This window comes from Delphinapterus leucas, chromosome 19 (genome assembly GCF_059928025.1).
Source record: "Delphinapterus leucas isolate spDelLeu-1000000601 "Yukka" chromosome 19, BTC_Dleu_Yukka2, whole genome shotgun sequence".
Taxonomy (NCBI): Eukaryota; Metazoa; Chordata; class Mammalia; order Artiodactyla; family Monodontidae; genus Delphinapterus; species Delphinapterus leucas.
The window spans coordinates 57,477,852-57,499,879 of record NC_143147.1 but is presented as its reverse complement, the minus strand read 5'-3'; the positions used below and the strand labels follow the sequence as shown (position 1 = coordinate 57,499,879).

Genomic DNA, 22,028 nt, shown 5'->3' with positions numbered 1-22,028 from the left:
CAAGTGGATACATTTAGGAATGGAAGCAATGTTTTAATATTTTAAGTTAGATTAACAATTTTCCTTATTTCATACTCCCAAATGCTTCTTGTCATCAAAAATCTTTTCGAAAAAATGACTTTACTTATCGATCAACTTCTACTTACCTGGACAACAATTGCCACTAGGAAATAGGGCCATTCAAACACCTGTTAGTTCCTGAGAGGCTCACCTGTGCTTACTCGTCTGGAACGGTACATGTCAGATGTGGCTGGGGTGTGTGGAGGCCACACTCCACAAAACCTAAATGCACAGATGTGTGCTTTTCACGTGTGGTGGTCACATCAACGTGGGGCAGATGCGGAGGAACACAAGCTCTGTCGCTGTGATTTTTTTTTTTTTTTTTGCGGTACACGGGCCTCTCACTGGTGTGGCCTCTCCCCTTGCAGAGCACAGGCTCTGGACGCACAGGCTCAGTGGCCATGGCTCACGGGCCTAGCCGCTCCGCGGCACGTGGGATCCTCCCGGACCGGGGCACGAACCCGCATCCCCTGCATCGGCAGGCGGACTCTCAACCACTGCGCCACCAGGGAAGCCCTGTGGTTTTTAACCTGAGAGACTCCTCCAGATGGTAGGACATGAGCTGCCCTCATCGGCTCATATCTCCCAGGCATCCTGCTCCAGCACGTTACTCTGGACCGGTTCCGTCTTCAGCAGGGCCCTTGCAGCCTCCCTGCAGCCCCCGGTCACCCTCTCCTCCTCCTGCCTCACACCCACCTTCCAAATACCAAGCATTCCCAGAGACTCATGCCTGGCCGGCAGCACGTCCCACCCCCCAGGCTCTATCAGGGTCAACCGTGGACGCAGAACCACCACCCCCCCGCCCCGCCACCTGCAAACCCACCCCTGGGCACCATGGGCCAGGGGCCTCCCCAGCCGATCTCTTGCGCTATGAGGCAGAGTTGGACCACAGGGCCCAGCACCAGGTTCCGTCCTGAGTGACTGAGCAAGGCCCCCATCTGCGCCGCACTTCTCCCAGCCTCCGCTGGGCACACAGACGGTGCTCGCTCCAAGGTGCGGTGAGGACGGAGCTGGAAGTGGCGCAGCGTCCACCAGGCTTTAGATGCTGACAGCAGACCCACCCGCCTCCAAACCTCATGCCAGCGTGAGCCACTCATCAGCCCCTCAAACAGCTGTGCCCTCTCTGCAGCGCCTGTGCCACTCCCAGGGCACACGCTCAGCCTGACCAATTCAGTGCCGCTCAGTGGACAGAGGCCGCAGCAGCTACACTCAGGGCAGGAAGAGGCTGCGCTGAGCGGAGATGAGGTGATGGCCCTGGCGCCACCTGAAGGCAGAAACGGGTCCACAGCTCCTGCTTCCCGCTTTGCATTCCCACCAGGCATGGTGGGCATGAGCCTGTCGCCGACTCCGAGCCAGGCCAGGTCACTGAGGACCCCTCCCGAGCCCCCTGGAGACTCACATCGGGGACATAAGGAAGTCCTGCCATCGGCCTGTCCTGAGGCCACGGGGAAGGACCCACCCACGTGTGCTGGCAAAGCTCTGGGGTGCCCTGTACCTCTGCAAGGCGCTCCCCGCCTCCTTCCCACCGTCATCCTCAACACCTCCATACTCCTGAGAATGCAGAGCTTCTCACCTCCGCCCGTGCGCAGGTGAACCCCCAGGGAGGGGCCCAGACCAAACACAGCGGCTTCCCTGACCCCACCCAACTCCTGTCCCAGAGCGGATCCTTGCTCCAAAATGCTCAATAAGTGGGTGGAGAAATTCTACACCGGTGACGCCTGACATGTAACATCTCAGATGTTCTGCAGAGAATATGCAGCGGCACAATTTATGGAAGTTGCCACCCTCATAATTAAATGGCTTTCTTGTAAATGACCTTAAAGAACTAATGACCAAGGACAAACATATACTTAGCATTCATTTCATTCTTTCCAAACAATGTGATATAATCAACAAAACCACCAACCAGCAACTGCAAATCAAGATTTTTGTAGGTCATGACTTTTAAAAAACCCGGCACTACAGCAACAACCCTTCTAAAGCTGATTTTGTTCTGGTGCGACAGGACTGTTCGGAACCCCTGGTCTCGCTGCAAGCCTGTGATGCCGGAGGGGGCACAGGTGCTCCAGCGCTGGGAGCAGATACAGGTTGGCAAGAAAAGCTGTAACCTAGAACTTTATAAAGGCACAAGCCAATGTGTTTTAATTAAGATTAACTGACACTGTCTACATTTTTTCCAAAGTCCTTATATATCCCTAGATTTCGAGGTCTTTGAACTTACACATGGAGAACCACCAAAAGTAACATCACATGTGAACCAATCACACACAAAAAAGGGAGCGGGGGTGGACAATGTATCTGAAAGTATCTCACTCTCTATAATATATACACTTGTTACAAAATTCTTCAGACAAAATTCTTTTTTCAATGTAGAATATATTCTAAGTGCTTGGAAACTGTGAAAATCACCCCTGATCATTTCCAGATCTGGGCCAGTTCTCAGACTCAGCCCCACCAGCTGAAGGAGAGGCCCCACCCACGAGGATGCACCTGTGACGGCAGGGGAGATGCACCGAAGATGCAGGATCTAAGGCCGGGAGGGGACACTGATCATGTGAGGCGGCTGGACACAGGGCCCAGGTGACACCAGACCCATCACGCCCACTGGAGTAAGGGTCCACAAGTCAGGCAATAAACTGGGCTCATGGGCACACAGGTCCCACCAGTGACCACTTCCAGGTTCCTGAACGTGTAACCAGAAAGCACAGGCTTAGCACCCAGCTGAGCCTCACACAGGTTCCCTGGGGTGTGATTAGGGGCTAGTGTAAGAGAAGGGGCAGGTGGAGGCCATCCCAGCCTCGAGTGTAAATCGAACACAATATCACATCCTGGGGAAAAAGCAGACACTGGGCTACCTTGGAGGCTTGAAGGAAGGGGGTGCTGGCCCCCACACACCCCTGCAGAAGCAGACGTCCCGCGCACATGCTGCATCGGCGAGTCAGCACTGGGACTCTTTCTGCTGTCTTCACATTGCTCAGTGGTCTGCACGCTGGACATTTTCGTCGTGCTGGCCACCGTGTTGAGGACATCCTGTGGCACCTGATGAGCAAGACTTTTGGGTCCAGAGGTCTGGGCACCGCAACACTACCTCTGAGGTGAGGGACCATGAAGAGAGAGGCACAGGACTTGGCCGGTCTCCTTGCGCCACTTGGGGTCCTGTTCACCCTTGACCATAGTTCAGAGTGGGGTCCGAAGAAGCACGGGCCTGCCATCTGGCCCCGAGGCTGCAGAGTCCTGGAGGAAGCTGGTGGCAGTCGACGATGTGGAGACCTGCAGCCCCAGCGGGGCCGTCACAGCACAGACCCCAGGACCCTGTGGCATGGAGCTGTGGGCCATTCAAGGTGGCGTGGCCAGGGCACCACGTGGCCACACTGCCCACCAGGAGCTGGGTACTGTCAGACCACCAAGGCATGAGCTTGAGTGGCCTCACGGCCATGAAGACCACTCCACGGGTCACCCACCCATGGCTCTGACCTCTCCTTCAGCTGTACCCAGGGCCTCACGGGGCTGGTCCCCAGGACCCAGTGATAGAGCAGGTTCACAGGCAGGCTGGCGTGGTGCACTGGCACAATGCCAAAAGGGACTGATACTGCAGCCCAGCCCCATTCAGGGCAAGGATACACACAAGCCCCCAGGCCCTGGTGAGTGAGCAGGGGAGTCTGCTGGGAGGAGCAGACCTGTGAGACGCTGTGGGTGGACCTGGGGGCACTGGGGGTGGGCGCTGGGGTGGGCAGTGCTGGCTTGTCGGGCCAGAGAAGAGGCTGTGGGCCCCTCCCCGAAGGCTGGTCTAGTTACTACCACTCCTGACCTTCTGGTCAAAGAACGGACTCTGGGCCCTAGGGGACCGGCCCAAGGATTCCAGCAGTCCTGGTGAGTCAGGTGACACCAGCCCCCCGCCATCAGACCCAGGGCGTGCACTGGCCCCCATGATGCTACCTCGGCGAAGGGCCACTTCTCAATAAAGAGGCGGCTGGGCACTCCTGGACCTCCCTCACATCTAGCCTCTGGAAGCTCCAGCCGGAGGAGCAGTGGAGCGGCCTCTCAAGAAGTAGCCGAAGGCCATTTTTATCTTCTTACAGGCGTATTTCAAGGACATGTTAACATTAACAACGTTTAAATTTAAGCAATATAAGGGCAATTACACTTCTGAGGATAAGAATCCTCAGCATCAAACTTAAGGTTGTAAAACGTCACCTATTCCATGAAAAGACAACAACAGCCCTCAGGCAGAGTGCCTAGGTTTGTTTACATGACAGCCAAGTCCCCAGTCACTCAGGTGTGCAGGGGCTGGGCAGCTGGAGACAGAGCAAGAGGGGCTACATTTCCTAGAAGGAGAAAATCAGTGGGCTAAATTCAGAGCTCCAAAATAAGGGGCTATTGGAAGAGAAAGAATTCATCTTGGGTGAACAAACGTCCTTCAGACTCCTTGAGAAATTGTATCTGAAGGAAGTGTATATTTGAGCCTCTGTCTTAACTCAGTACATGTTTCATAGGGGGTCCACTCTCTGAGCCCTGAGCCCTGTGCCATGAACAGGCTCTTTCCTTCGTGAAGGCCCAGTGGCCAGGCAGTCAGACCCCGAACACAGTGCCCAGAAGCCCATGAGAAATGCAGTCTCAGGTCCCACCAACACCTGGGATCAGATCCCAGGGGCTCATGTGCACTGGAGATGCTTTAGTGTGTGGGCATGGTTGGACATGGCACTGCAGCAGAAGTGAGCAAACCTGGAGGCTGTTCCCAGGCAATCAGACACCATGTATATTAAGACAGTTCCAGACCTTTCTCCTTCCCACTTTCAAAACCAGTGATCACCACAATAATTCAAAGATGTTTTTACTAAAATTTCAGCATAGAGATCTGAGCAGTGGGCTCTGTGGTCAGACGCCAGCTCTGGGGTTCAACCGGCTGGGCCACCGCCGACCCTGAGTCACACGGGAGCGAGGAATCCACGGGCCCGAGATGCTCCCCCAGGTCCAAGTGGCTGGGAGACGCTCCCTGAAATGGGGCTCCTGTGGGGGGAAGTGAGCTCTCACCCAGTGAATGCCAAGGACGACGGGTCCTGGAGAGCCTGGCTCATGGGGGCCAAAGGGGAAGCCATTCGAAAGATGAGAACGTAGTCTGAGGTTATGTAGCTAATGGAATTTTTTTTTTTTAACTGATATATCCTACAGCTCTCAACCTGTGTTTTCATGTCCAAGGTACACAGCTTCTCAAATGCTGATAAAACCAAACTAAACTAAACCAAACCAAAAAAATACTTTGGACCCATTTGAAAGTAACCAGTGCTACCCAAAACAAGAAGCACATTTTCCTTCAAAGGAAAACACCCTTGAGTGCGCAGACACACCAGGCACACATCATTCTCCAAGGGGGCAGTCTGATTACAAACTGACTCTTCCTATCCTAAGGAAGAATCTTAATCTAAAAAGCTGTAATGGCAGTTCTACCAAAAGGTGTAACAATGCAGCAGAAACATGCAGAAACATCCGTACTCACACTTGTTGGGTGTCGCACAGCAGCTGCGTGTTGCAGCCTCACCCTCTGAGGCATCATCACGTCGTCCTGCAGGAGAGAACACATTTTAAACTCCCTGGAAGCAACTCTGACCAACAAGCAAGAAGACAGACAGCCCGACAGCAAAGTAGGCAAGAGACCAGAAAAGGCAGTTCAGATGCTTCCCAGCAGTCCATGACCCTGTCAGTCGACCGGGAAACGTGAGTACCCAGGCTGCAGTGTAGGACACGCGGGAAATTGGACAATTCCGGCCAGAACTCACACGGCTGGCAGGGATGAGGACCTGGGGAAGAGAGTGGGGCACGTCCAGAAAGGTGGAGACTCAGATCCCTAAGACCTAATAACTTCACCACATGGGCAGAAAAAGTCTTACACGTATGTACCAGAAGAGATGTACAGAACGTTCACCACAGCGTCATTCAAATCGGGGAACAGCCCGATGTTCACAGATACCAGCACAGATAAATAAATTGTGCGCATTTCTACAGTCAAATACCATTCAAGTGTGAAATTAAACAACAGCTACACACAACATAAATGAATTGCACAGACATAATGCTCAGTGAAAGAGGCAAGACAAAAGAATATACATAGTATTATTCCGTTTATTTAAAACTCAAAATCAAGCAAAACTAACCGGATTATTTAAGAAATATACACTTAATACGAACTATCATAAAGAAAAGCAAGAAAATTATAATCCCAAAGTCAGAATAGTGATGACTTTGTGGGGAGGGAGTCAGGGTGTACCTCTAAGGTATTAGCAATGCAGTACTTCCTGACTGAGTCGTAGTTACACATGTATTTACCTCCTAATTAATCTTTAAAGTGTACATGTATGTTCTGTGTATTTTTCTATAGGTACGTTCCATCTCACAACTTAAAAAAGTGCTTTAAATTGATAAAAAATCAAAAAGATTTCAGTGTTTTATTTAAAGGTACAAATATGCCCACTATGTCATTGGGAGGATATTTATCTTTAAACTGAGCAATAAGATAAACTAAAAGAGCTGTATTTGTATCTCTTATTTCTGCAAAATGGCCTCATGAGCATTGTGCTAATCAAACGAGCTGTGGATGAAGTAAGCTGAGAGGAAGCCTGTGGCTAATGTGAGGAGGTGGGGAGGGAGGTGCTGAAAGAGGAGGGGGGAGGGGGAGGGGAAGAGGGGATGGGGAGGAGGGGGAGGAGGGGAGGGGGAGGAGGGGAGGGGGAGGAGGGGAGGGGGAGGAGGGGAGGGGGAGGAGGGGGAGAGGGTGGGGAGGAGGGGAGGGGGAGAAGGAGGGGGCAAGGGGGGGAGAAGGAGGGGCACAGGCAGGGCAGGGGCCCCTCCAGGCACAGCAGCACCCCCAGCAGGCAGGAAGCAGGTGTGAAGGTGGGAACAGAAATGCAGGGAGGAAGCTGTCAGAACAGGAGCAGAGAAGTCGGCTATTCCAGGCCTGAATCCTTCCCTGGCTCCCATCAGGAACATGCTTGCAGGCATGTGCATGGTCAGCCACAGCTGGGAATCTTAAAAAGGAAAACAAGGAAAATTGAAGCAGAAAAGGGTGGGTGATATGAGGAGGATAAAAAGAAGTTATGCTAGAGTTTAGCCTATTTCTCTCCCACAAAGGGTATAGCAAGGCAGCAGGGCAGAGACAAAAGCAGGGAAATTTCCCTGAAAGGGAAGGTCTATTGATCAAACTCTTGAAAAACGGCCCTGTGTCTGGTGGCCTCACGCAGAATCCTACAAAGTTCTGAGGTTTCCTAAACCAGTCCCGACTCCTGGTTACGTGTGGGAAGGTGCACAAGTCTGCACAGGACCAGGCCAGTATTTCAAAGAGAAAGTGGGGAGAGTAGAGGAAGCCACAGTCGGGGTCAGGGTTAGGTTTAGTCTCTGCTCACAGCGTGACCTCCTCCAGGACGCTGTGCAGTGGCACCACCACACATGCAAGCCCCACTTCCTCCAAACCCAGGCAAGCACCCCAGGAACCACACCACAAGCCTTCTGGCCTCTAATTCCCACACTTATTCAGTGGCACCAAGATGTCCACTGGGATGGGGCATCTTGTGTGGACCAGCTCAGCTCCTGTATTTGGCTGGACTTAAAAAATATTTGTAGAACAAATGAAGCGTCTTCTCAGGACTGAATTGTATTTTCAATCCACCTCACCACTTACAAAACACAACACTTTTTTTTTGATATTTATCACAATCTTCTATAGTTGGGAGACAGAGCAGCTAATATTATCCCCATTTTGTAGCCAAGGAAACCAAGGTTTGGAATCGCTACGGAACTCATCCAAAATCTCATAGCAATTACATGTCAGGGTTAAAATTTGAACACAGGATCAACGGAGGGTCCAGTATTACAGTTCAAGGATCTACGTACGCAAAAAGCAAAACTGTCCAGAAAGTCTTAGCTCTCAAGAACATTCTAATATAGTCTTCCATCACCTCGTTTACCGGAATCACCTCTGCTGCTGGGTGTCTGAATAAAGTGAACATCTGCAAGTATGAGGAGAATACAGAAGACATTTAACACACCCCTGACCATCAGCTGAGAAGGTCAAGGACGAACACACTGCAAAGTGATAGCGTAACAGAGTAACAGACTGTCTCAGCTGCACAGTGACTCTGCGGATTATAGATAAGCTCCTTGTTCTCCCAAGACCATTTTGAAAGAGGAAAAAGTTGCTGAAAGATGGAAGCATGAAAAGATCTTTATTATACATGAAAAGTGATGTGATATTTTAATAACAAGCCCAGATGTGTTTCTGCTCGTGGGCTGTGATCCCACCACCTTTCACCGGAGGCCATGCCTATCAGCGCCCGTCCCAGGGAGGGGCCTGCCCTGGTCAAGGTCACTGTGCTCACAGCTGGTACCCCATACCAGGAGCTGGTTTTAATAAAAGTCAGCTGGTATCTGAAATGCAAATAGGAGGGGGGCCTAAAGGATGGATACAAAGGGTCATCAAGCATGAACTGCAAAAGCCCAGAGTCTGCATGTCCTGATCCCAAGGTGTATCTGCAGATGGACTATCCTTACTACAGGAGGGAGGGTTCAAAACCTCCATATTTATTTGCCTAAAGTGTGCAGGATTCCACCATGATAACCAGGTAAGAAATGTTCTTGGCAGCCAAGGGAAAAGAATTTTAATGTATTATAAAAAATAACACTAATTCAAGATGAAACACTGTTTCCTTTCTGACCATAAAAATATTGGGTAGAGAAAAACTAATCTAGCCAAAGAATTTCAGAGTTAAAAGAAACCTGCATCTTTGAGTTCTGCAGCTTCTGAGTGGAGGGTGGTCCTGAGGGACCGAGTCTGTGGACTCCCAGGGATGACCAACGCCCAGGATGGGTGAGGGGCAGGACGGACCACTTGCAAATGAAGGAAATAATAGTCTACAGCCAAGAAGATCTTCTGTGGAAGAAAGCAAAGTTGATTTTTTTGTTTTTGTTAAGTCTTCTTATGCTTGACATTTAGACAAATAGTATTTGAAGACAAAGATAGAAATTCCCTGGTCAAACCTCAGCCTCAGGACCCACACTCCAAACAGAGGATCCTGAAGCACAGGGAAGAGAACAGAGCAAACCCAACCCACACACTGAGAGCCTATTTCCAAGGCACGGTGTCAAGGGACTCACATACGTGACCTACCTACGTTTTCCCAAACTCTGAGATACTTAGGGGAAGTAAGTAAGCTCGAGAGAAGTTGTCTGCCCGTGATTTTGCTACTTGGCTTGTACAGGGCAGGGCAGGACCCACAGGCGGGTCAAAATGCCTCCAAATCCACTTGCAGGAATGACAGGCTAATGGCACACAAATAATCCCGCTCTGTTCAACTAAGAAAGTTGTAAAAGGTATTGAAAGAGTCTTAAACATAGAGTTAACAAGATTGTGGGGAACTACTGGGCCCAAATCTCTGAGAAGCATTAGCCGAGAGAGGAAACAAGCCACTTGTACCCTCAAGTCCTCACTGATCTACAAGAAACAGCTGAAATTCCGACCGATGGTTCTGGTAACCCTGCGAGGCTGCAGGGAATGGAAATCAGAGCCAAGTGTCTGCTCAAGACTCGGCGGGGTGGGGGTGGGACTGCTATTCAATGACAGCACTTCGTAGCTCAGGCCATGGCAGGTCACCTCCTCAAGGTAAGAGGTGTGTGAGACACGTAGCCTAACAGGGCCTGGGAGCCTCAAGACTGGATAACAAGGGTTCCAGGATGGTGGTTCTCCCAGGCACCTGGAAGAAGCAAAGGAAAACCTCTGAGGGAAAGAACTTCCATTCAAGGCCTCAAATTAACTCCACAGAGAAGTATTCAAATACAATGACCAGTACACAAAGATAACTGGGCACATAAGTAAAAACACATGAAAGAACAGATAATAAAAGACTTCCCAGAGCAACCATTAAGAAAATAATTCAAAAAGAGTTAACAATCAATAATTTATTATAAACAGTACACTAGAAAATATTTAATTTTTTAAAAAGGGAAGCAGTAAACAAAGAACAGAGGAACAAAAATAATATGTCATAGAAAATAAATAGCAAAATGGCAGGCATAAATCCAATCGTAAAAAACTTAAATATGTGAATAAATTCAAAATTCTAATCAAAGATAAAAGTTGTCAAACTGCAATTTAAAAAATAAAACACAAAACAAGTTCTACCTATATGCTATTTATAAGAGGCAAAATTCAGGTTCAAAGACACAAATACACTGAAAGTGAAAGGATGTAAAAAGATACACCAAGCAAACTATAACCATAAGGGAGATGAAGTAGTTACACTAATACGGGGCAAAACAGACTTTTATTTTATTTTTTAACATCTTTATTAGAGTATAATTGCTTTACAGTGTTGTGTTAGTTTCTGCTATATAACAAAGTGAATCAGCCATATGTATACATATACCCCCATATCCCCCTCCCTCTTGTGCCTCTCTCCCACCCTCTCTCTCTATCCCACCCTTCTAGGTGGTCACAAAGCACCGAGCTGATCTCCCTGTGCTATGTGGCTGCTTCCCACTAGCTATCTATTTTCCATTTGGTAGTGTATATATGTCAATGCCACTCTCTCACTTCACCCCAGCTTACCCTTCCCCCCTCTCCATGTCCTCAAGTCCATTCCCTACGTCTGCGTCTTTATTCCTGTCCCTAGGTTCATCAGTACCTTTTTTTTTTCTTTTTTTTTAGGTTCCATATATATGTGTTAGCATACGGTATTTGTTTTTCTCTTTCTGACTTACTTTACTCTGTATGACAGACTCTAAGTCCATCCACCTCACTACAAATAACTCAATTTCGCAAAACAGACTTTAAAACAAAGAACTTTAATAGAAACAAAGAGGGACATTAAACATTGACAGAATGGTCAATCCATCAGAAAGATATAACGATTATAAATATTCATGTACCTAACAGCAGTGAAAAAACGGAAACAAAAATGAACAGAATTGAAGAGAGAAACAGACAATTCAACAATCAGAGTTGGAGACTTCAATACCCCACCATCAAGAATGGACAGAATAACTTGACAAAATACTGCACCATCAACCAACAATACCAGCCTGCTGACTTCTCTCTGTGGACACCCACCCAACAACATCAACCTACTGACATCTAACTATGGAACGCCCACCCAATAACAACAGACTGCATACTAGACCACAAAACAGGGATCAGAAAATGTTAAAGATCTAAAAGCATATAAAGTGTGTTCTCTCACCACAACAAAATTGTTAGAATTCAAAAATGGCAGGATTGGGGGAAATCTACCACCAATGTGTGGCTATAAACAATGTACTTCTACATGGCCAATGGGTTAAAGAAGAAATCACAAGGAAAATTAGAAAAGACTATGAGGTGAATGAAAATGAAAACATGACATGACACAAAATAGCTATAGCAATTCTTGGAGAAAATGTTATAGCTGTTAATGCCTATATTAACAAAGAAAGATCTTAGGAGCCAACCACCAAAAAAGAAGCAAACTCAACCAAAAGTAAGCAAAGGAAAATAACGATTAGAGCAGAAATCAACGAAGTAGAAAAAAAGAAAATCAATTAAAATAATGGCTGTTTTTTTTTTAAAAAACACCAAGAAATTTAACAAATCTTTAGCTAGACTGGAGATGAATAAACTTTTTCTATGAAGGGCCAGATAGTAAATATTTTAGCTTTTGCTGCCACATACGGTTTCTGTCAATATTCTTTGTATTTTTTGGTTTTGTTTTGTTTTTACAACACTTTAAAAATAAAAAGACCATTTTTAGCTTAGAGGCTATACACAAACAGTGGCTGCCAGTGGGTTTGGCCTGTGAGCTGTCCTCTGTGGACTCCTGAGCTAGACAGACCAAGAAAAAGAGAAGACACATAACTAAATTCAGGAGTGAAAAAGGAGACAGCAGTTCTTACCTCATAAAAGCTGAAAGGACTACAAGTAACTGCATGCCAACAATTTAGATAATTTAGATGAAATGAACGAATTCCTAGAAAGACATGAATTACTAAAATTGACTGAAAAAATATAAAATCTAAATAGATCTATAAAAAGCCAAAAAAAAAAAAAACTAGTAATTTAAAATCTCGAAACAAAAAAGTCCAAGCTCAGATGGTGAATTCTACCAAACATTCAAAGAATAAAGAACATCCCACCCTTACAAAGTCTCCCAGAAAAAGGAAGAGGCAGCCAACTCATTCTCTGAGGCTCATATTACCCGATACCAAAGCCAGAAAATGACATCACAAGGAAAGAAAACTAAAGAACAATATCCCACATGGATATAGATGAAAAAGTCTTTGACAAAATAAGCAAACCAAATCCAGCAATGTATAAAAAGGATTATATACTATAACCAGGTGGGATCTATCCCAGAAATACAAGGTTGCTTTACCATCTGAAAGCCAATTAATGTCATAGATCATACCGAAAGAAAGAAGAACAATCACTACATGACGATCTCCGTAAGCACAGAAAAAGCATTTCACAAAATCTAATGGTCATTCATGATAAAAATTCTCAACAAAGTAGGAACGGAAAGGAACTTCCCCAGCCCAATAAAAAGCATCTACAAAACCCCTACAGCTACATCCTAATGGTGGGTGATGGAATGCTTTCCCTGAGGTTGGAAACAGGGACGATATCTGCTCTTGTGACTGCTGTAGAGCACTGCAGTTCTGGTCAGTGCAATCAGGCAAGAAAGGGAAGTAACAGGCATCCAGATCAGACAGGAAGAAACTGCCTCAGTTTGCAGACAACATGATCTTGTATTTAGAAAACCCTAAGGAATCCACCAAAAAACTACCGGAATTAGTTTCAGCAAGGTCACATAATATAAGATCAAGATACAAAAATCAATGGTATTTCTATATACTGGCATTGAAGAATCTGAAATAAAATTCAGAAAATTTTACATTCACAATAGCATCAAAAGAACGAAATATTGAGGTATAAATTTAACAAAGGAAGTACAAGACTTGTATGGTGAAAATTACAAAACATTGCTGAAAGAAGTTAAAGACCTAAATGAACAGGTAGACATCCCATATTGATGGACTGGAAGACTCAATTCTTCAGCAAAGCAATTTTCCCCAAATTTCTGTGGAGTGGCTGGGCCCGTGAGCCATGGCCGCTGAGCCTGCGCGTCCGGAGCCTGTGCTCCGCAACAGAAGGGGCCACAACAGTGAGAGGCCCGCGTACCGCAAACAAACTAACAAACAAAAAAGATAAATATAGAGATCAGTAGAACATAACTGACAACAGAGAAATAACTTTTGCAATTATGGTTGATTCAAGGCAGTCCAATGGGAAAAGGATAGTCTTTTCAACAAACTGCTAGGACAAGTGGATCACCACAGGGAAAAAGTAAATGCAGACCCTCATCACACACAAAAATTAACTCAAAATAGATCACAGACCTAAATATAAGAGCTAAAATTTAAAAATCTTAGGTAAAAAAACTTGGAGCAAATATTGGTTACTTTGAATTAAGCAAAGAATTCTTAGATATGAAAACAAAGGCACAAATGATGAAAAGAAAAATTTGACAAATTGGGCTTCTTCAAAAGTTAAAAATTTTGTGTTTTAATTTAGGTATAAATTTATCAAGAAAGTAAAAAGGCCACCACAAACTGGGAGAAAATATTTACAAGTTCTATATCTAGCAGTAACCAGTGCCACCCTGAAGACACAACATCCTTCCCGACACTGAAGATCTTTCATTCTATTGCAGAGGTGAGTGTTACTGGCATTCAATCGAAGGAGAGATCCTAAATGGAAGTCCTGTGAGTGACAACTGCAGAGGGATGGAGCTCACAGCGGGGGGAGAGCAGTTAAAATGGAGGAGAACAGAAATGACACTTTTCTGAAGCATTTCCACCCAATCCCAGTACCCTTTCTCTGTCTCAGGGCATCCTATATTTCTTCAGCTTTTGGAGAGAACTTATTAAGGCTATATACGAAAAAAATCTACAGTAAACAACATATTGTACTTAATTAACAGTGAAAGGTTTCAGTGCTCTCTTTGCGACTGTGAAGGAAACAAGAATGCCCATTATCATGGTTTCTATTTAAGAATTCACTGGAGACTTGAGTCCCAAAAAAAAAGAATAAAAGATACAAGGCTTACTAGAAAGAGAAAAAATGATTGCTTACATAAAGAACCCAAAATAATCAACAGAGAAATATTAGAATTAAAAATGAATTTAATAAGGTTTCTGGGGGCTTCCCTGGTGGCACAGTGGTTAAGAATCCGCCTGCCAATGCAGGGGACACGGGTTCGAGCCCTGTTCTGGGAAGATCCCACATGCTGCTGAGCAACTAAGCCCGTGCGCCACAGCTACTCAGCCTGCGCTCTAGAGCCCGTGAGCCACAACTACTGAAGCCCGCGCACCTAGAGCCCGTGCTCTGCAACAAGAGAAGCCACCGCAGTGAGAAGCCCGTGCACCACAACGAAGAGGAGCTCCCGCTTGCCGCAACTAGAGAAAGCCCGTGCGCAGCAACAAAGACCCAATGCACCAAAAAAAAAAAAAAAAGATTAATAAAGAGAATAGATGGCATTTATAAAAAATAATAATAAGCTTTCTGGATACAAGATCAATAAATAATTTCTTTATATGTACAAAATTTTTTAAAATGATGCCTCTTACAATAGTATCAAAAAAGATCAAATAACTCTTTGGTGAGAATGTAAAATGGTATAGTCACTCTGGAAAACATTTTGGCAGTTCCTCAAAATGTTAAAATCAGAGTTACCATGTGATCCAGCAATTCCACTCCTAGGTGGAACTGAAAACATCTATCCACACAAAAACTTGTACAGGAATGTTTATAGCAGCATTATTTATAATAGTCAAAAAGTGGAAATAACCCAAATGTTCATCAACTAGTAAACAGACCAAAAAAAGTATATTCATAAGATGGACTATTACGCAACAGTAAAGAGAAAGGAAGTCCTGACACACGCTATAACATGATGAACTTTGAAAACATCACGCTAAGTAAAAGAAGCCAGTCACAGAGACCACACAGTGTAGACTCCATGTATATGAAAAGTCCAGAACAGGCAAATCCATAGAGACAGAAAAGAGCTTAGTGGTTGCCCATGGCTAGGAGCTGGGGGAATGAGGGGGTGATTACTAATAGGTATGGGGTTTAATTTTGTGCTGATGGAAAAGGTCTAAAATTAGACTGTGGTGATGGTTGCACAACATCATGAATATACTGAAAACCACTGGATTGTACACTTTAAATGGGTGGATTTTTATGTGAATTACATCTCAGTAGAGCTGATAAAAATGTTTTTTAAAAAATCAAATACCAAGGTATTAATTTAACAAAGGACTTGTAAGCCCTCTGCTATGAAAACTACTCATGCCTACTGAGGTAAATTAAAGAAGACCTAAAGAAATCAACGAACATATTTTCATTGTTAGGAAGACTCAATATCGTAAAGAAGTTAGTTCTCACCTAATTGATCTATAGATTCAATATAATTCCAGTCAAAATCCTCAGAGGGGATTTTGTGAAAATTAACAAAATTACTCTGACATTTATATAAAAATGCAAAAAGATTTTTAAAAAACAGCCCAAAATATTAGGTAGATGAACAAGAAAACATATAACATCAAATTACAGTATGTTCTCTAAAGCTACACTGTGGTACCGGCAGACAAGAGGACAGATCAATAACCCAACTGGACAGAACACACAGGCCAGAAGCAGGCCATACGCACATTCACGCTGGGCTAAAGACAGCATGCAGAGGGCTTCCCTGGTGGCGCAGTGGTTGAGAGTCCGCCTGCCGATACAGGAGACGCGGGTTCATGTCCTGGTCTGGGAAGATCCCACATGCCGCGGAGCGGCTGGGCCCGTGAGCCATGGCCGCTGAGGCTGCGCACCCGGAGCCTGTGCTCCGCAACGGGAGAGGCCACAACGGTGAGAGGCCCGTGTACCGCAAAAAAAAAAAAAAAAAAAAGACAGCATGCAGATCTGTGAGGAAGGATACAAATCAGCCAGGATGCCTGTACACTGGAGGGAGCACAAACTGACCAGCCACTGTGGGAACCCGGCAGCATCCACTGAACACGGGTACACAGAGACATCCCAGTTCCACCCCTACATGTGCATTTGTGTGTGTGCACCAAGATATATGCACAAGGATTTCTTGGCAGCATTGCTCAAACACCCAAATGTCCAAATGGCAGGATGGATAAACTGGGCATATTCATATCGTGGAATATTAAACAGCAATGAAAAGGAGCGACTTCTGCTCCATACAATTTAATTTACTGTAAATTTTACAGTAAACTTAATGTACTGTAAATGATGAAACAAATAAAAATCTGAACGTGACAAGGACTGTCACCAGAACCACTTCTATTCAGTGTTGCATGGGGGGGGTGGGGCAGTTGTCCCAGCCAGGATAATGGGCCAAGAATAAGGAATAAAGGCACACGGACCAGAGAGAAAGGGGCAGTCTTTACTCACACGTGCCGTGGTCACTTCATAGTGAGTTCTTACACCAAAAAACAAAAACAAGACAAAACAAAACTAGAACTAATAAGGTAATTTAGTATATTTATAGCAATACAACTATAAAACTGGGAGACGACTTGTTAATACCATTTTCAATAACACCAAAACTCATAAAATACTTGGGAAGTATTTTGTTAAATTTATGTAAGACCTGTATACTAAAAACTACAAAACATTTCCAACAGAAATTTAAGAAGGCCCAAATAAATTGAGAGGTACATCATGTTTATGTATTAGAAGATTCAACATTAAGATTCCCAAACAGAACTATAAATTCAATTCAATTCCAATAAAAATCCAAGCAGGCTTGACAAGCTGATTCTAAACTTTTGCAGAAATCCAAAAGACCTAAACAGATGTGAAAACAATTTTGAAAAGGAAGAACAAAGTTGGAGGACTTATAATACCTGATTTTTTCAATAAAACGACATTGTAGCTTTATCACTACAGCTGCTACAGTAATCAAGACAGTATGGATTTGGTATAAAGATAGATAAAAAGAACAATGGAACAGAACAGAGAGTCCAGAAATGAAATGGATCTATATTTCTTTCAGTCACTGATTTTCAACAAAAGTGCCAAGGTAATTCAATAGGGAAAGGATAGTAACAACCAGTTATCATAGGGGAAAAAATGATCCTCAATCCCTACTTTACATCATACCCTCAAATTAACTTAAAAATAGATAACAGATCTAAATGTGTAAGATAAAACTATAAAACTTCTAGGAGAAAACAGATAAGAAAGTCTTGGGGTAGAAAACAATTTCGTAGGTTCTTAGATGGGACACAGAAAGCCTAATTCTTAAAAGGAAAAACTGGAAAATGGACTTTATAACAATTAACAACTTCTGTTCATCAAAAGGTGGTTTTAGGAAATTAAGAAGATAAACAGGCAAACTAAACTGGGAGAAAGAACTTACATACAGAATTTAGTTTTTATATCTAAAAACTCAATACTAAGACAAAGAACTTAATAAAAACAATAGTCAAAAGATTTGAACGGACACTTCACACAGGAAGATATACGCATGATCACTGAGCACCTGAATAAATGTTCGACATATTTAGTCATCAGGGAAATGCAAGCTAAAACAATGAGATAGAACTACATGCACACTAGAAAGGCTCAAATTTAAAAGATGATTCCAAGTGTTGTAACAATACAAAACTACTGGAACTCTCGCAAATTGCTGGGGGGGAGTGTAAAATGGCTCAGTCTCTTTGCAAGACAGTTTTGAAGTTTCTCACAAAGTTAAATGTACATGTATTATAGCACCCAGCAGTTCTATCTCTAGATATTTACCCATGAGAAACGAACACAAATGTCCGTGGTAAGACTTGTACACAAATTTTCACAGCATCTTTACTCATAATAGCCAAATCCTGGAAAGCAATCCAAATGTCCATCAACGGATGGCTATATAAATACACAGTTTCGGTTTATCCACGCATTTGAGTACACTACTCAGCAATAAAAAAACTGAGTTACTGGTATAAGCAACAACACGGGTAAATCTCAAAAACATACGATGAGCAAAAGAAGCCAACCACAAGAATATATACTGTACGATTCCATTTATGTGAGGTTCTAGAACACGGGGAAAATCTAGTCTGTCGAAAGAACAGATAATTAGATTACTAACCTAAAGAAATTACACGTGTAGTTGCTTCAGGGAGTGGGGGAATGATTGTAAAGAGGCATGTGGAAACCGTTTGGGGCAATGGAAACGTTCTAAACTTGACTGAGATGGTTTTTATACATTTCTCAAACTCATTGAGTGTACACTTAAATAAGTGTACTTTATTATATGTAAGTGATATCCCAGTCAAGTGGATTTTTAAAGTATAATGTCTCTAATAAAGTAAACTCAGTATTTAGAAAAAACTTAATCTGACTTCACTCCATGATGCTTTTTGAAAATATTATAATTCTGGGTTTACTGAACAAGCTCCATAGCAGAAATACCAGAAATGTTCAGTATTATACATTACACGACATCATCGTCCTCAGAACGTGCTATTTTCACCGTTCTAAGTTCCCTTCTAGTCCCTATCTATACACATATATAATTTTTCTACAGCTATAATTATAGCATAAGAAGAATACAAAAATAACTTAGAATCAAACGTGCAATTTTACCATATACGCACAAATTCAAGTCGTGCATTTTCCTCTGCTGACAGCACTTCCCACAGAACCCAGAACCCAAGTGCTGCCAACGCCCCACCACTGCTTCTTGCTCTGCCCCAGCTCCACCCCTTTCTTCCTGGAGCCCCGACCCTGCCACTTGCTCTGTCCTGGGGGAGTGGAGGAAGGAATTACCTTCAGTTAGGAGAGAAGACAAGAATTCCCTCCCACCAGCAAGAGATTGGCAGGAAGGGGGGCGGAGGGAGTCTCGGTGGGAGGACACGCCCGGCACTGGCCCTGGTCCTGGTTCTGGTCCTGAGCCGGACTGGGGTCCACCCGGAGCACATGCATGCAGAGTGAACCGCGCCCTCTCCGGGGTGGAATCCACACCATCTTTCCTTACAATTCTGCCTCCTCTTCTCTGCAAGCCCACCCTGGCTGTGGGCTCTGCAGGGCAGGCAGCTCCGACGTAGTGCCCACCGGGGCCCAGGACACCCTGTGCAGGAGACAGAGCCCTCTGCTCTCACAGCCCCCGCAGTTTGGTAAGACAGAGAGGGACAGCAAAATGAGCAGTAAGAGTCAGATTCCGCAATGGACAAGATGACCGCTAGGACCTCGAGAACACCATGGATGGAGTACCTGGGACAACACGGTCCAGCACTGACCTACCTGAGAACCAGAACGTGGGAAAATGCAAGTTCTTAGGTGGAGGCCACCCAAGGCCCACACAGCCCACGCTGGCCGCCAAAGAACCACTTTGGAGCTCATTAAAGCTGAGTCTGTCGGGGAGCCCGGGAGTGTGAGTGCCTGCAGCAGCGGGCCCCCAATCTCCGTCTCCAGCAAGCTCTCTCCCTGGCCAGCAGTTTCGGAACCAGTGCTGGGAAGGAGCAGCTGAGCAAACACCCGGGTCATCCCCCTTTCCTAAGCCTTAAAATGAAAGCACTCTGTACAAATAAAAAATATCTCAAAAGCTCACTACTGTCTGAGGCATCATTTTTTTAAAAAAATCAAGTTTAGTGGCACTTAGCAAGAGCAGAGCTTTCCAGGCACAACAGGTTATGGTGCTGACAAAAACAAGAGCGTGTGGCGTGCCGAGGGACTGGCCTCGAGGGAGTGTGAGTAGCTACGGTGCCGAGACGTCTCAGGTCTGTCTTCAACTATTTTCTTCTTTCCTCTGTTCAAGGAAAATCTTTCTGAACATGAGTGTTAAGAATAAGGACTATTTCTTCTTTCAAAGAACCGGAGTAGGGCTTCCCTGGTGGCGCAGTGGTTGAGAGTCCGCCTGCCGATGCAGGGGACATGGGTTCGTGCCCCGGTCCGGGAAGATCCCACATGCCGCAGAGCAGCTGGGCCCGTGAGCCATGGCCACTGAGCCTGCGCGTCCGGAGCCTGTGCTCCGCAACGGGAGAGGCCACAACAGTGAGAGGCCCGCGTACCGCAGAAAAAAAAAAAGAACAGGAGTAGAGGAGTCTACACACATGGATATTTACCGATTGGCAGCTGCCATCAAGTAAGGGGTCGCCCATTCCTCCACCTCATTAAATTAAGGTCATCACCTGTTTCTTGAGCCTCCTTGGGAAGAGCCACCACTAAAATCACATGGCCCTGTTCCTGAGCCAGCTGATACCCTCCAGGCCTTGGGCCTAAAACATAAGCCCATAATTTTTTTCTCAGGAAAGAAAAGGTGGGGGAGAGCAGAAAGGAAAGTGAGTGGTGTGTTCGGAGAAGGAGAGGCAGGCAGGGCTGGCCATCCTGACTGCTGCTCCCAGCGTGGCCCCTGCAGGCAACAAACCTCCGGGCTTTCAGGACTGGAAGTCTGCAACACAGCTTCTTAGTGAATCCAGCTAAGAGCACCCTGCCACCTACCAACCCCCCTGTACCACACAGTGGCATCAACACACTCAAATTAGTCGATAAAGTCTGTAAAAGAATTTCTACAGAAAACTTTGAATTTCCTGTCAATTATTTATTTTAAGGGAGGGGGAGTGTTTGTTTACCATGTTACGCTGTTGAAGACAGAAGGAAAAGTATAACTTTAAAACGTGGCAAAATTACCTTTGATTTTAAAACAACTGAAGTTCAGCTCAATTCACATATTCACATGAAAACACACAACCTCCTGCCCACCAGCAGCTATAAGACAGGGGTGAGGACTCAGGGACAACGAGGCTGGCAGGGAGAAGGGACCTGGAGGGTCCCCAGTGCCCCACGCTCTGGTTCCTCCCGGCCTGGTTGCACCTCTCCTGGGGCTTCCAAGCAACTTGTCTCCTGCTTTGGGGGGCAACAGTACTTATCCGCGGAGCTGAAATTTCTAGGTGACACGCCTGGAAAAGCAGCAGCCTCCACCTGTTCCAGATCTGAACGCACCACATCTCTCAACTGTTTTCTAAAGTTGTAGCTGATACCAATATTCTTTTCTGAATGATCCCATGCTAAAATTGACAAGTCAAACATAAAAATCAGGTGGCCACAGGGAACAATATTCAATATGCTGTGATAAACCATACTGGAAAAGAATATGGAAAAGAATATAAATATGTATAACTGACTCACTTTGCTGTTCAGCAGAAATTAACACAACATTGTAAATCAACTATACTTCAGTAAAGTTTTAAAAAATTAGGTGGCATGCGATGCAGAGACAGGAGAAACAAACTTCCTCACTCGGCTGGCAACATCTGCATTTAATAAGTTACTGGCCAGTACACCATTCCAAATATAGTGAAAATAACACTATTCAGTAGCCTCGTGGTAACCACCATGCCCTGTGGTCAAATGCTTTGCTCTCAAAAACCCTCAAAGTAAAGTGCGTGGTCTCGTGTTCCACTCCCAGGAGGGACGTGGCGGGAGGCACTCAATCCTCTTCTTGCTGTCTCAACATTCCACCCCCTCCCCACACGCGCAGGGAAGAATTGGAGGGGAAATAGAAACACAAACCGCTAATATCTACATCAGTCAATGCTTCAACTTACCAGTAGTTTGGAAAAAATGTTTAATGGCAAAAGAGGCCGAAATCACTTTTTCAGTCACCTGCAAATCAGTTACTTAAAAGATCCCCCCTTCCCCCTCCCCGGCCCACCACCCAGATTCTGTGCCGGTTCCTTCTCTGATCTCACAGAGAAAAAAAGCCAGACTGCGGTGGGCATGGCATGGGGAGGACTCAGGCCTGACCCAGGCAGGACCCTGCTCTGTCCCACGCTTCCTTTTAGACCCGAAGGTGAACGGGGTCAGGGCAGGGTGTACAAGAGCCAGGAACACGAAGGTCCAGGACAGTCCCGCCTGAGAGCGAGACCTCCCCCCGCGTGTC

At 45.4% G+C, this 22,028-nt stretch overlaps 1 protein-coding gene across 15 annotated transcripts in view; it reads right to left on the bottom strand.

Annotated features, from left to right (window-relative positions):
- Positions 1-22,028, bottom strand: part of QTGAL (queuosine-tRNA galactosyltransferase) — a 128,824-nt gene that overhangs the window by 65,745 nt on the left and 41,051 nt on the right. For 11 of the 15 annotated variants that reach the window (XR_016389023.1, XR_016389024.1, XR_004023647.2 and 8 more), the window contains exons 6-7: positions 8,828-8,977; positions 5,555-5,620 (exon numbers count right to left, since the gene is read on the bottom strand). Coding sequence is in view for 8 of the 15 variants with exons in the window: in XM_089901474.1 (XP_089757600.1) it covers positions 5,555-5,620; positions 8,828-8,977 (216 nt within the window). In the remaining 7 variants the exon portion in view is untranslated. Of the gene's footprint in view, positions 1-5,554; positions 5,621-8,823; positions 8,978-22,028 lie in introns of all 15 variants that reach the window. The other 4 variants (XR_016389025.1, XR_016389026.1, XM_089901478.1 and 1 more) reach the window with 2 other exon arrangements.